Source organism: Etheostoma spectabile, chromosome 1 (assembly GCF_008692095.1).
Source record: "Etheostoma spectabile isolate EspeVRDwgs_2016 chromosome 1, UIUC_Espe_1.0, whole genome shotgun sequence".
In the NCBI taxonomy this organism is placed as follows: Eukaryota; Metazoa; Chordata; class Actinopteri; order Perciformes; family Percidae; genus Etheostoma; species Etheostoma spectabile.
In genome coordinates this window covers 2,064,194-2,077,500 of record NC_045733.1, presented here as the reverse complement: position 1 = coordinate 2,077,500, position 13,307 = coordinate 2,064,194, and the positions used below count along the sequence as shown (strand labels likewise).

The 13,307-nt window shown below is 40.0% G+C and overlaps 2 protein-coding genes across 6 annotated transcripts in view; one reads left to right on the top strand and one right to left on the bottom strand.

The window, feature by feature from the left end:
* kif26ba (kinesin family member 26Ba) overlaps positions 1-2,269 on the bottom strand; it is an 89,583-nt gene extending 87,314 nt beyond the window's left edge. Inside the window, 2 exon segments of the mRNA XM_032516687.1 lie at positions 1-176; positions 1,536-2,269. The exon segment at positions 1-176 is cut by the window's left edge and continues 217 nt beyond it. Coding sequence (XP_032372578.1) covers positions 1-176; positions 1,536-1,595 — 236 coding nt within the window. The 5' untranslated portion in view covers positions 1,596-2,269.
* A 1,071-nt stretch (positions 2,270-3,340) lies between these two features.
* si:dkey-127k13.1 (PWWP domain-containing DNA repair factor 3B) lies at positions 3,341-10,419 on the top strand. 5 transcript variants are annotated; one of them, XM_032516719.1, is made up of 14 exons: positions 3,341-3,460; positions 4,568-4,680; positions 4,777-5,090; positions 5,204-5,471; positions 5,806-5,952; positions 6,065-6,135; positions 6,525-6,598; positions 6,932-6,992; positions 7,087-7,162; positions 7,277-7,327; positions 7,440-7,681; positions 9,475-9,696; positions 9,828-9,916; positions 9,996-10,419. In XM_032516719.1, exons 2-14 carry the CDS (start codon positions 4,674-4,676, stop codon positions 10,081-10,083), a joined length of 1,710 nt encoding a protein of 569 aa, XP_032372610.1. In that variant the 5' UTR covers positions 3,341-3,460; positions 4,568-4,673; the 3' UTR covers positions 10,084-10,419. The 5 variants fall into 5 exon arrangements, with proteins under 5 accessions (XP_032372610.1, XP_032372636.1, XP_032372602.1 ...); XM_032516745.1 differs by having other exon boundaries at positions 3,387-3,630; positions 5,809-5,952; XM_032516711.1 differs by having other exon boundaries at positions 3,388-3,630.
* The last annotated feature ends 2,888 nt before the right edge of the window (positions 10,420-13,307 follow it).

Sequence of the window (13,307 nt, the reverse complement as noted above, 5' to 3'; positions counted from 1 at the left end):
AAGGACCCTGGTGAGGAGATTCCTGAGCCTGGCGACGGGGTGCCCGTGGAGCTTGGCATGGAGCCGGCACCCTCTGGGGCCGGGCGTGTGCCGGAGCGGGTGTTTTCCTCGTAGGCCTTTCGGTACCACGTGTCGGGGGAAAAGGAGGAAGATTTGGTCGGGGATGTGTCCGGCATCTGCAGGGGAAAAATAAATTTAAAAAGAAGAAAACTTGAAAGATTTTCCTTTCTTTATGGCAGACATTTGGGCATGTCATAGCTGGAAAAGCACAGGTGTAAATAATAAGAATTCCACATTGCAATTCCATTAAAAAAGGCTATATTGATGTGCAACATCCACTCATCCCAGTGGACACAACAGGTTGCATGGAGATGAGAATAAAATAACAAGGAGGGGGTAAGGGCACTTGTCTTGTGTCATGTAAATTTAAAGTCAAGCTATTTGCATTTTGCCTGTAAAACAAAATGATGATGTGTGTTCACTATTTCCACCAAAGCTAACTAAATTCAATAGGCTACCTATTTCGTTGAATTTAACAAATGATACCATTTGTGGGTCTGCTCACAAACTAGTATATTTATGAAATTCATGGGAGAGAATCAAAAGCAAATGAAAAAATGGAAAGAAACTCATTAACTAAATAAACAGTAAACAGTCACAGTATCACATGCCAATAACACATAGGCAATGAATAATGATTTTAAATTATGATTAGCAAAGATCTAATGGTCAGACAATTAAAACACACAAACAGAAAGCAACCCAAGTGTTACAACCCAAGTCAATGCAGTCAACACATTGGATGCTTCTATAAGCTTCTTCTACATCTAAATAGGATTATGTCAGATTCCGTGTGGAGACCTGTGTTATTATGCTTTATTCACACGGCCACATGGGAACATCAAATGAGCCGCAGAGAGTTGAAAATTAGATATTTTGCGGCTAGGTAAATCCAGTCAGAGATCTGACCCATTGATGTGGTGGCTGGTTGGGTACTGTTGCTGCTTTAATCCCTCACAAGGGCTATAATAAGAAAGCAACAAGCAGGCTGATAGATGGGGATGCTTAATCATCTCCAAGTAAAAAGATAGGTATAATGGGAGCCAACCCTATGTCATAAATTAACGTTAATTTGGCTGTAGAAGGTAGGCAGTGACACAGGTGTCAGATGTGAGTACCTGATGTAGCAGCTTGGTCATCCTTTAGTGATAATTAAGATATGTGGGAGAACTATCAGTGAAAATTTATGCCACTGTTGTGTCACCATAACCAGTGGTGTGCGTAATGTGATCTTCCCAAAGCACTCAATCAACAGCATTAGCAAAAATCTAATGAGCTTTCATGACTTTTATATTTATGTCACCCCGAAAAAGGTGAGCAAACTGTGGTTTTCAATTAAAATAGTTGGTCTGTGTAGTGTGAGGCAATGTGCATGCATCACTAAATGGATGATAAGTGTTTTTTTTTTATGTTTACTAGGCGTATGGGCTAACAGAGGTGTGTCCACCCCTCGGCTACTGGAATGAATAACCTACCCCATATTTTCTGCTCCGGCTGCTCACAGACCTCTCCTTAGTCCCCGACAGTGAAGTCATGTTGGAGGTGAGAGGGGGAGGAGAGGAGAGGAGAGGAGAGGAGAGGAGAGGAGAGGAGAGGAGAGGAGAGGAGAAAGAACCTCTGCTGATGCTTCACATTCAAAAAGAGACCACCGGATCGATTTTAATTAACAACACGCCACTGCAGTTTGCTCTTCTCAATCTGGAGGCAATCTCACGCCACTTCCAAATGCTTGTGGAAACCGATTACATCCCCATTCCGTAAAAAAGAAACACACAAAAATCCTGAATGGTTCTTTTGTTCACGCGTTATTGGCACTGAAAAAAGCTCTCGACTGACTTCTAAAAAAAGAAACACGAAAGGTCGTGCGAGAGGGCAGACCGCTCCCGGTCAGCAGAGTGTGCTCTGCGGTGAATGAATGAGGCTTTCTGCTCAACAGTGCTCCGGACTGGCATCGCACTCAGCCCAGCCTCTCTCCATCAGCTCTGCCTCTGCGTCTGAGGCTGGCCAGGTAAAGCAAACTCCCCCACTCCCAGGGGCAAATTCCGTGTTATGGGCTCCCGATGAAGTCACAAGTCGTAATAGATCGAGTAGCCTATGATCTGGCTGGTGCTGACCACGGCTGATGGAGTCAGTTCCTTGTTGTTTATAGGCCAATTGTTACTATTCGTAGGCTACCCTCCTGTTGACTTCCCGAGGCTCCGCACTCTGCTGAAGCCAGCAGTGGACTGAGGAGAGGAGACAGGAGAGAGGCGCACATCTGGATGAGGGCGGGGCCACCCTGCCCCTTATCATCCACAGGCCAATTCACATCCAGAGGTTCCAGCTGAGTGGCAGTTAGACGGCTGCCTGTCTGAAGTGAGGAAACTGGACTTTTTAGATTGAGCTTTGTATTGTGGGATATTGTTAGGTTGATGAGATTGTGCGTTGAACTCAACAATATGTAAGAGACACTTCCAGGACTAGTTACCACTGAGGAGGACTTTTCTCAGTGAATTAGTGATTCGTAGCCTCGTGGTTTTAGTGATCTAGGGAGACATGATAGGCTACTGTAAAATAGACAAGTGGACATTGGCTTAATAAAATCCAGAATATGGCTCTGGACACTTTCTTTTTTTAATAAAGTGGGATAAGTTCAAACCTCTGTGGATGGAGAAGATGGATAAGCAGAAACGACTGGACCTGGATTTAGACAAACCAGGCCATTAATCAGTGTCATGATGTCTCTAATTTTTGAACATTCAAAATGTTAACTGACTCTGTCGAAACAACTTCTTTTTTTTTTTGACCCACATGCCCTTTAGAAAGGTGACCGCCTGATCGGCAATCATCAGTCAAAAGGCAAGTCTATGGGTCAACTCGCTGGTCTTCCAATTGAGTTTGTTTGTAGGAAAAGGTAAGAGTGTAAAATCAATATAAATCAATATAAGAGAAGTAATATTTCTGCAATAAATTTTGTCTTCTTGTAATGGAGGAGACACACCTGCATGAAGTCGCATAAGAACCACGGTATTGTAGAAGAGAGTAGCCTAGTTTATGATTGGTTACACAGTGCCCTCTACTGTGGTCGTTAAGCTATTGCTAAAGCCATGCAGGCACAGCAGTGTATTGTGAATAAAGCATGTTTGCCTTTCCTACTCTGACCAGTTCAAATATCCGCTGTGAAAAAGCCTTTTGTCAGTTGAAGGGAAAGAGCAGTAAAAACATAGAACAATTTTGTGCTTTATGTATTATCACTATTTGTAGGTTAATGCAACATAAATGGTGTGTCCAGACCTCCTGGTTGCCAAATTTATTTAATCTACGCACTCCGGTGCAGTAGGTGGCGGTACATGGCTGGTTTCGATTTCGCGATTACCAACAAAAATATTAGTGGTGGTTGTGAAATGTTTGCTTCACTAACGTAAGCTGTTTCACTTGTTTGGCACTTTTTTACAGTTTGAAACAACAAGCAGGGAATGTGCATGGACGACGATACATGAAGCCTAGCTACTAAATTATCAAAACAGAAGGCTTTAAGATTTAAAGCGAAATGGCTATGTTTATATTAGTTACTATGTCGTTTTCTTTCAGGTAAAACTTGTTGATCACTTGTGGGTTCTGCTCTAATTTTGTAGGCGTGGATGTGGCAATTGACACTAAATGTATGATTGTGCCTAGTTTAGCTAAATTAAGCTGCCTTTATAGAACGGGTAACGTTAATGTGTTAGCACGTAAACAGTGACTAATTCGCATTAGGAACCGTGCAAACCCAATGCACGTTTTCTGTTTTAGCGTTAGTGTGCGTTGGCAATAATTTTGCTGCTGCTTTCATTGCTGGGATTGTTTTAGCGTGCGTTTGTTTAGATAGCGTTACTATTTTAGCATGTTAGCTACATCAACAAGCTGGATAATGTTCCAGCTTTGTTTGCTAGCAACGTGCCAGCTGCAGTGTCGGTCCAACTAAGGTTACCTTGTGGGCTTGTGTATTACGAAAATGTTAACCTTGATATTATGATGGTTTTAGCATGGTGTTTATACAAGTGTGACGTTACTTTTATTGCGAAGAAAACTGCTAGGTCTTCTGGGGAAACCCGTTTCTTGTAGAAATGTGGCGAATTCATCAAGTGAGGGACTGTTGTATATGTTTAGACAGATAGTCAAATGTTAGTGCGCTTATGGTAATGAGCTAACGTTAGCTAGCTAGTTTGGTATGCAGGCGTTGGTTTTCAAAACATGTACTGAACCCCGTTTCCGTGGCGACATGCATTTACGTATTTTCGCGAATTTACTTGACAATTTTCTTAAAGTCAACCAACATGGCCCAACTCTTAAGCGGAAGTAGGCCGACGTCAAACCCCGTAGTACCCAATTGTTGAAGGTTGGTTCATTGGGGGAGGCATCTAGCTCACCCAGTAAGAGCGTTCGCCCCAGAGGAAAACTGATAATCAATAATCAAACTAAAAAACAGGTTGGTTCATTGGCATACACATGGGTTGGTTACCCGCCCCTCTCTCTCTTCCTCACACAGCTGTCAGTGCTGAAGACTCCCTGGTGAAGACATTTCACATCTTAACACTTCAGTAGACATATGATCCAGTGAACTCTACAGTGGGACTACATGGACTCATACAAAAATGAAAGGTAACCTAACATGTAATCATCATTTCACACTCTGAATCTTGTAAGCAATACCAAAAAGTGTTTGAGAGTCCACTAAATCTGTGAATGATCTTTCAGGTAGATCTCGGAAAACAAGCAAAAAGCAACCTAAAAAGATACCAACGGAGGAAGTCACTTCAGACACAGTTTCATCTCAAGCCACAGAGGAATCAAATGCTGTGCCAGGCAGTGATGTTGCCATTGTCAACCAGTCCACTGCCAGTTCCTTACCAAGTACTCCAAAAAGAAGAAGGGGACAGGCACAAAAAGCTTGCCTGACTTCCACACCAGTCCACAGCTCCTCCACTGACACCTGGTCCAACATCTCAAGGTCCCATCCTGGAACAAAAGAAGCAGAGCAAGAGTACACTAACATCGCCAATCAGTTAAAGGTTTGATCAAAGTTTTACTGATATTGGTTCTTGCATTTTGAGCCCACAGATTTTTTAGCATACACAGTCAATTTCAGTGACGTTCCTAAACTCCTTTATCGTTTCTGTTGTAGACATCAGAGGTAGATTCACCATGCTGCCAATTAAAACCTCAAACCAGACGCACAAGGGCTAATGCTTCCCAGTCGAGACAAGTTAGAAAAAGGGTGCAAAATGAGCAAAAACAGACCTGCAGTAGAACCAACGGTCTTCCAGCCAAGTGCCAGCGAGGCAGGACGCGGAAGGTGGAGACAGGGTTTTTACAAGAAGACACCACTACTCAGTCGTCTGAACGCTCTAGACCAAGATTTGAACTGGAGACGCCCGATGAAGCAGAGCAAGGTAGTGTCTTCTTCAACTTACAATTTTATTTTTCTCCCCGGTTGGCCAATTGGTTTTGCATCAAGGTAAAATACATGAAAAACAACAATGCAATGACATTCTTCAAGTCTGTGTCATGCAAAGTCATTTTAATATGTTTTATAATGTTGAGGCAGCATGTATTTTAGGAGGTCATCACTCTCACAATCCAAAGAATGCTATTCTGTGTGGAATATATTTGCTAGGGTAGCTTCTGCTGCTTGTAAAGAAGCTCACATTTTTAAAGACAAAATTACCTGCTCTAATTCTGTGTCATTACTGCCCCTCCCCCTTCCCACACCCCACACCTCCCCAGAAGACCAATCTTTGATGTCCTCAGATCTGTCAATAGAGCTGAGTCACCACGAGGAGCAGCTTCCATCTTTGTCCTTCCAGGAAGATGAGAGAAGTGCTGATGAGGACGAGGAGGAGCTACCAAGTTTCTTGATGCAGGTGGACAAAAGTGAGTGAGATTGCAGTGACTGAATGCAAATAACCTCTGCAAGGACTAGATTTGGTATGGATTTTGTGTACACTGTACAATTGTTTCAAGTGGAATTGTTTTTGTCTTTCAGAGCCTCCATCCATTACAGAAGGAGTGTTTGTGTGGTGCAAATTCAGATGTTATCCGTTTTGGCCTGCTTTGGTGAGTGCAGCAACCTGTGTGGACGATTGATTTCTCATAAGCATAGTTTTTTAGATGGAACAAGGTGATTTTTGCCATTGCATAATGACTGACTTAAACAATTTTCTTAACAAGTGAGTGTTAATCGGTTTACTGTCATTCATCTTCAAGTGCTTGACTAATCAGTTTAGCACTAATAAACACCATGCTAAGTTAAAGCTACACAGTTAACCTCTAACACAAAATTCACATGAGAGGTAAATGACATTCCCTGAGGAAATTAAATGAAAGACCATTATGGAATCTGAAATATTGCTGACCCAAAATAAGACCTGTGGTCAAGACTTTACAAAATAGCAAAACATGGAAAAAAATGTATGGTTTAAAATATGTGCAATTTTTCTCTGCAGGTAAAAAGTGTGAACCGCAAGCAGAAAAAAGCCAGTATCATGTTCATTGATGATCCAATCATTCACAAAAAAGGGTAGGGTACCAAAATCCATTTTCTCTCACTGCTTTGTTGATTGATGCCTCTGCATTTAAAAAATATATAGCACTATTAGTTGTGAGGATCCCAAGGCCATTGAGTCTCTGCTGATCATATTTTGTGATCTTGTCCACCACACCTGGCTGTCGGGGATTGCCAGCACATTCAATGAATGAAAGTGGTCCAGGCATTCTGTGCAAGTAGTTGTGGTAGTAAAAAAAACAACAGAAAAACACCTTTGTGATGTCTTTAAACCTGGCTGCACATATCAAGATATTTAAACAAAACATCAGAACGTTGGTATTTAGTTATATGTTTGTGTTCTTGAAGGTTTACTGTGGCTCTAAAAACCCTTAAGCCTTTTGACTGTGAAGAAGCTAATGAGCTAGTGGTAAGAATTGTTCATGAATTATACACCCAACTTTCTAAAATTGGTGTAGTCCTTACACAGTGGCAGAAAATATTTCTTTTTATTTCTGTTATAGTGTAAAGCCAAAGAAAAGTATGCTTCTGCAATTGAGTGGTCCTTGGAGCTCATAACAGACTACAGGATACGGATAGGTAAGTATACAGAAATGGATAAGGGACAGTGATTTTTACATGCGTTATGTTTAAACCGTATTGTTCTGACACCACTGAACTATTAGCAGTTCTAATCATGTTTTGTCTGTGTAGCCTGTGGCTCATTTTCTGGCTCCTTCATCGAGTACTTTGCTCACGACATGAGTAAGTTTCATTAAATAACATTCATTAACACAGCACCACAGAATATTAGAAACCGCGGAGTTAAAGAGAGTACATCTGTAGCTCTACTTAACTACTTTCTTACCTACTCCAGGCTATCCAGTTAGGAGGCAGTACCCGCAGGCAGCCTCAGAGAGACTAACCATTGCCAGTGATGCAATGATGGAGTCGCTGTGTGATGATCCTAAGGAGGACAGCTTCAGTAAACAGCAGGAGAAGGTCCGTAGGAGTCCAAAGAGGCTGCTGCCAGACCGGAGTCTTGCCGCCTACAACCGTGCTAATGAGAAGCTCGTACATTTCATCGTGAAGCAGCGCATGGTGGAAGCACACCTTCTGGTATGATTTAAAGGGCCTATTGTATTGTAGCGCTGTGTTGCTGTTGTAGTTCTTGGATTAGCAAATACGTTCTCAATACCAGTGGATGTTTTACTTTGTCTTTCTCATTACTTTGTGTAATAAGAAACACATTCTATTTTGTCTAGATATGGATTAGCGGTATGAAAATTTAACCTCACAGTTATAGTGACCAAAATTACCACGTTTTTCGTTATCACGGTATTTTTAAAAGTGTGTTCAACATGTTCAGAAAGCACTAATAGGGCGAAAAAAGCTGAAATTGTTTCAAAAAGTATAACATTGTTTATTATATTACAAAAATATAGGCAATAGGCTTGTAAAAACTATTGAAAACTGGCTACTGAAACACTGGCCCGCTGTAGAGTGTTCGGTAAGAACTTGAACCAGAGATGTCTGACTTTGAGATCCAGGAAGATTTATTTACAATTCCAACATAAAGTGTATGAAGTTGTATTTGACGTTATATGTGAATTTGGATGTGTTTCTGAAATATAAGCAAATAATAATTTTGCTTACCAAAACTAAATGTTATAGCCTACAGCATATAACAAGAAACCATACTAAGAATTACATCAATTTCTCTGTAAGAATTAACGCAAATGTAACGTATTGCTCAGTAACATAAACTGAGGATAAGCCACATCTATTACAGCACACATATCAATAACGGAGCAAACAGTGTAGTACATCTTTAATAACTAAGCATGTGGCTCCACAGGCTAGTCTGTTTACTGGCAATTGCACGTTGCTAGCAAACACAACCTGAATATCAACATTTAGCTATTGTAACCATTGGTATCTCCATTTATAATGGCCAATTAAAAAAAAAAAAATCAAGTAAGTCTGATAAATGAATATAAAAAAAAACGCTATGTCAACAATGTTATGAGTGTTGGTGTTGCATAGTTTGTCCACCAGAGGGCACTCTACAAGGTCCCTGGACTTTAAGTTTTATGTCTTAAGTTTGTATTTTCAAACATTTATCAAAAATAACATATTTTCATGTTCCTCTGTTCTGTTGTGACAATAAAACGAATTATTATTTTAGTGAGAACATATAAATACTACAAATAACTAATGTAAGGGAAATCGTTTTTTTTCTGTTTTGTCACGCGTTCCTGGATTTTTTTTTTTAATATATTTGTATCGGTCGATACATCAAACTTTTAAATAGCCAAATATTTGTATTGTATTGGCCATAAAAATTGTTTATCGGTCGGGCTTAGTAGCAGAACTTATTAATGATAATGAGGCAGTAAAACCCATGACAGTTTAACAAGCTACAGAATAGTTTTAATTTACGTTCTGGGCAACCCACATCACTTCAGGTCAGAAAACGGGAAAGAAGAAGGAAAAAAGTCAGTGAACAGCCGCAACATTCTGTCCTTCTCCTATCTGAGCACAGTGCGCCGGCGCGGCAACTTCAGGGGCCTCCGATGAAGCTAGGAAGGATTAAACACAGGGTTTCCACACAAAATGAAAAGGATAATTGTTACTATCAACATTTCTAGCGTGGTTTACTGTTACACCGGTAATCGTTACATCCCTAATATAGATGTTATTTACTTTTATAATTGGCACTGGAGTCTTTGCTGTTAAGTGCAAGATAAACATTCTCAGTGAGATTTTAATGTTCTTAAACAATAAAACGTCAAACAAAGTTCCGTTAATCCTTTTTATAGAAAACATATGTAGCACTAAAAAAGGCATGCAAGATGAGCACCCGTCCCTGGTTGAATAAACTGACCATTTCTCTATCACTCTCTTTACAGGCTGTGATCCATGGGCAGCAGCAGTCCAGATGGCTTCACTCCTTTCTGAGTGCCAGCCGGAAAACCGGGGTGAACATATACCTGGCAGATGACCAGCAGTTGGACCAGGTCTACTTGTACCTGAATGAGCTCTATGCAACGGCTGTGGCTGCCACCCCTTGCCTACCTAAGTTGACATTTATGGAACATGTCCCCTTTATCCTGGATGTGCTTCTTCCTGAGGTAAGTTAAATCTTTCATCAGCACTTGTTTGTGTTGTCATTTTCCAGTTATAGCTTACAGTAGGTTTTTCTAAAATGCAGTTCACAGTTCACGTGCTACAGGTGTTGTGAGATTATTGTCCTCCTGTGTAGGCAATCACCTATGCCATAGCTGGGGTGGACAATATCCCAGTAAAAAAGGCAGAAGAAAAGTACTTAAAAGGACGATGCATGAGTAACAGGTATGAGTTTGAGGTAAATCAATAAAGGAACAATTTTTACACAAAATACTAAATACGATTATTTTCTTTTTAATTTCAGGGAAAGACAGGAGTTTGAGCGTTGGAGTGACATGAAGATGAAGCATCAGAAAACATCACTTGCATTATTATCTGATCCCTTCAGTTAGAAGACTGGGTATTCTAAAACAGGAAATTCTTTTTTTATTGAGATTTCATTTTTTTCAAATGTTTTTTTATAAGCAATGTGGCAGTATTTGTGTGCCTTGCATTAATGATAAATCATATAATTTCAAACAAGTTGAGCTTTTTTCAAGATGCAACACTGTAAATGCTGCTTAAAGGCTATTAAGAAGCTGGTGTTAAAACAACTACAGTAATAATGATTACAAATGTCAGTCACCTAATCTAAATTCCTAACTTGGCTGCTTACCTGTTCACTGAAAGTATATCCACTGCCAAATTCCTCACCTTTCTATTCCTCTATAATAAAGAACTGAACTGTGCTTGTTTTGCTAAAGTATTTTTTTGTCCAACAGTAAAGGCTTTCACACACGCTAAAGGAGGGACAAGTGACAAAGAAAAAACACCTTTTAACACAAGTTACCACAACCATATGATCGAACACCATGCCCCTGTTGACAAATGAACCAAACCGCACAATTACTAGGGGCCTCAGGGCAATACCGGTATTTGTACCGTCTTAGGAAGGTGTCTTATGTTGTTTTTAACCCTCTTGACACACACACAGAACCATTTTTGTGGGAGGGACGGGATCTTTATGGGGAGATGTCAGGTCAACAGTATATGCCAGAGTGTATAAGGGCTTAGAACATAGTTTTATACCTTTTTGTTACAAAGATTTGGTGCAACATTTAACCAATTTTTACCACTATAGAAATTATCTTTTTTTTCTTCTCTTCTTTCAAAACACACATTAAAAGACCAAGATCTTGAGGAACACCATAGAATTCATGCTGGGATTTGCTATTTAACAAGTTTTGACATTTGGAGATTTTCATTTTTTTGGCAATTGCATGGTAAGCATTTCTGTTTACTGCGGAGAAACCTCCGTTATTGCCAATATACCTAAAAGCCATATATCCTCTGAATTCTCAAAGTCTCTAGTTTGTGGTTGTAAAGTTTCATGAGACTGTGATTATCCTAAAGGTCCCAACAGGTCATTTCATACAGTGAGGTCAAGTTTCAGAGAATGGTCTTGCTACAATGAAATAGCTACTATGGGGACTTAGATTGTCACACATGAGTACAACTCATTAAATCCACCAGAGTCTCAGCTTTCTATCCATACCTGATCTATGTAATGCCATGACAGTTTAAGGACCCCAGTATGCAGAAATATTAAAATAGACCATTTTAGAATAGGTAAAAATACTAATACTGCATGGGAGTAAAAGAGAGAGTCACGGGTACCCTTAGAACCAGTTTTCATTTTGATATCTTGAGGTGAGGGGACAAGGGACCCCTTTGAAAATAGCCATGCCAGTTTTCCCCTCACCAAAATTCCGCCTAACTTTGGAGTGTTAGCACAAGCTACATGTCATGGCTACCTTGGCTTAGGCCTTCTGCTTTCATTTCATACTAGCTATACATCCCAACACTCCCGCGGGTCTCACGAGGGTTAAAAATAAATTTGCTATTTTTCAGTGAACATCTTGCACTGTCATCATACATTGTAGTCCATTTTGGACGTAGCCACTTGAAACATTACCTCTGCAAGGTCCTCTAATCACCACAAGAGGAAGCATTGTTCTAAAAGAGGGGGAACTAGAAAATAACTCTCATGCTGAGCATGCACTACGGTTTCAATCCTGTATCTAAACCTAGCACAAAAAGTAAGGAAATTTGTTTTCAGTAGATCATTTCTCGGTGGTAACGGTTCTTTGTGGCATTCTTATACCATTGGAAAGCCTGTTTAGTTCCCTTTCAAATGTTGCCCCATTTGTAAGGAACATGCATTTTTGGGATGAGCAGCAGCGCTGATTTTGTGGGTTGTGCCCAGGAAAAACATGCCAAATCTCTGCCATTGCCAAACTTATTATAAAGCTTATTTTTCTGTTGGTATTGAAACTTGTTTTAAGCTTCTGATATTCCCAGATGCTGTCAATCAGGTGCCTGATTGGCAACTTGTTCGGGCCAGAGTGACCAACACAACCAAGTTGGCTGACTTGCGACAAATGATGGTTGAAGAATGGGATGCCATCCCACAGCAGTGTGTGACATGGCTTGTGACCAGCATGAGGAGGTGGTGCCAGGCTGTTGTGGCTGTGTATGGTTCTTCCACACGCTACTGAGGATCCTGTTTGTGAAAAGAAATGGGCTCAGGAACACTTTGGAAAACCATTGTCTATTAACACAGTTTGTCTACAAGTGCAAGCTAAAACTCTTAACCATGCAAAGCATAAGCCATATCAACAACACGCAGAAATGCCGCAGGCTTATCTGGGCCTGAGCTCATCTGAGATGGACTGACACAAAGTGGAAAAGTGTGCTGTGGTCTGACAAACATCAAATGAAAATGAGTGAATAATTGCAACAACAAAAAAAAGTTGATCAGTTTTAACATTAAATATCTTACCATTGTATTTAATTGAACATAGGTTGAAAATTATTTGCAAATCATTGTATTCTGTTTTTTTTTATGTTTTACACAACGTCCCAACTGCATTGGAATTGGAGTTTGAACAAAAAAGCTAAATGCATATTGAACATCTGAATAGATGACAGCAATTGACCGTAATCTAATCTCATTATCCTACATAAGGAGCAGCTGCAAATCCAAACATTTGAATGAAGCATTTAAAATTTTCAGCAGATTGATTTTCTAAAGGGTTATTTCTCAAGACATAATGTGCACACAAAACCACCTGTAGGCCAAAGACTGTACATTACTAAATTTTGCGCCAGTAAAGTACTGGGAGTAAGGACAGTCAACAATGGAAAAAATGAACAAAATCAATGTAATACATTTACATTTTTACATTTATCAATAAAGTGTCTAAATCAACTGTATTGTTCTTGTGAGAATTGCATTAGATGTGTGTAAGAGATCCTTTGGTAAATAAGTGTTTCATAATAGGGGGAAGGAGGGCAGTGAATGTGCTTGTAAACTTGGTTTTGAATTTGCTTGTGTAACTAGGAAAATGATGTAGTAGAGGGGAGACTTTATTCGTTTTATTTAGGAACATACATTTCTAAACTGTGTTAGGGTGTCATAGATGACGTAATTGGTCCATGTCTAAACAATACAACCTTCGATACCATAGAAAAAAAACCTCGATACCATGATGGATGTGGAACTCGATACTTAACATCACTTTTAGCCATAGTCTGTTAATATACAGTCTATGCTTGTAGCCCAAGCATAGCTAAT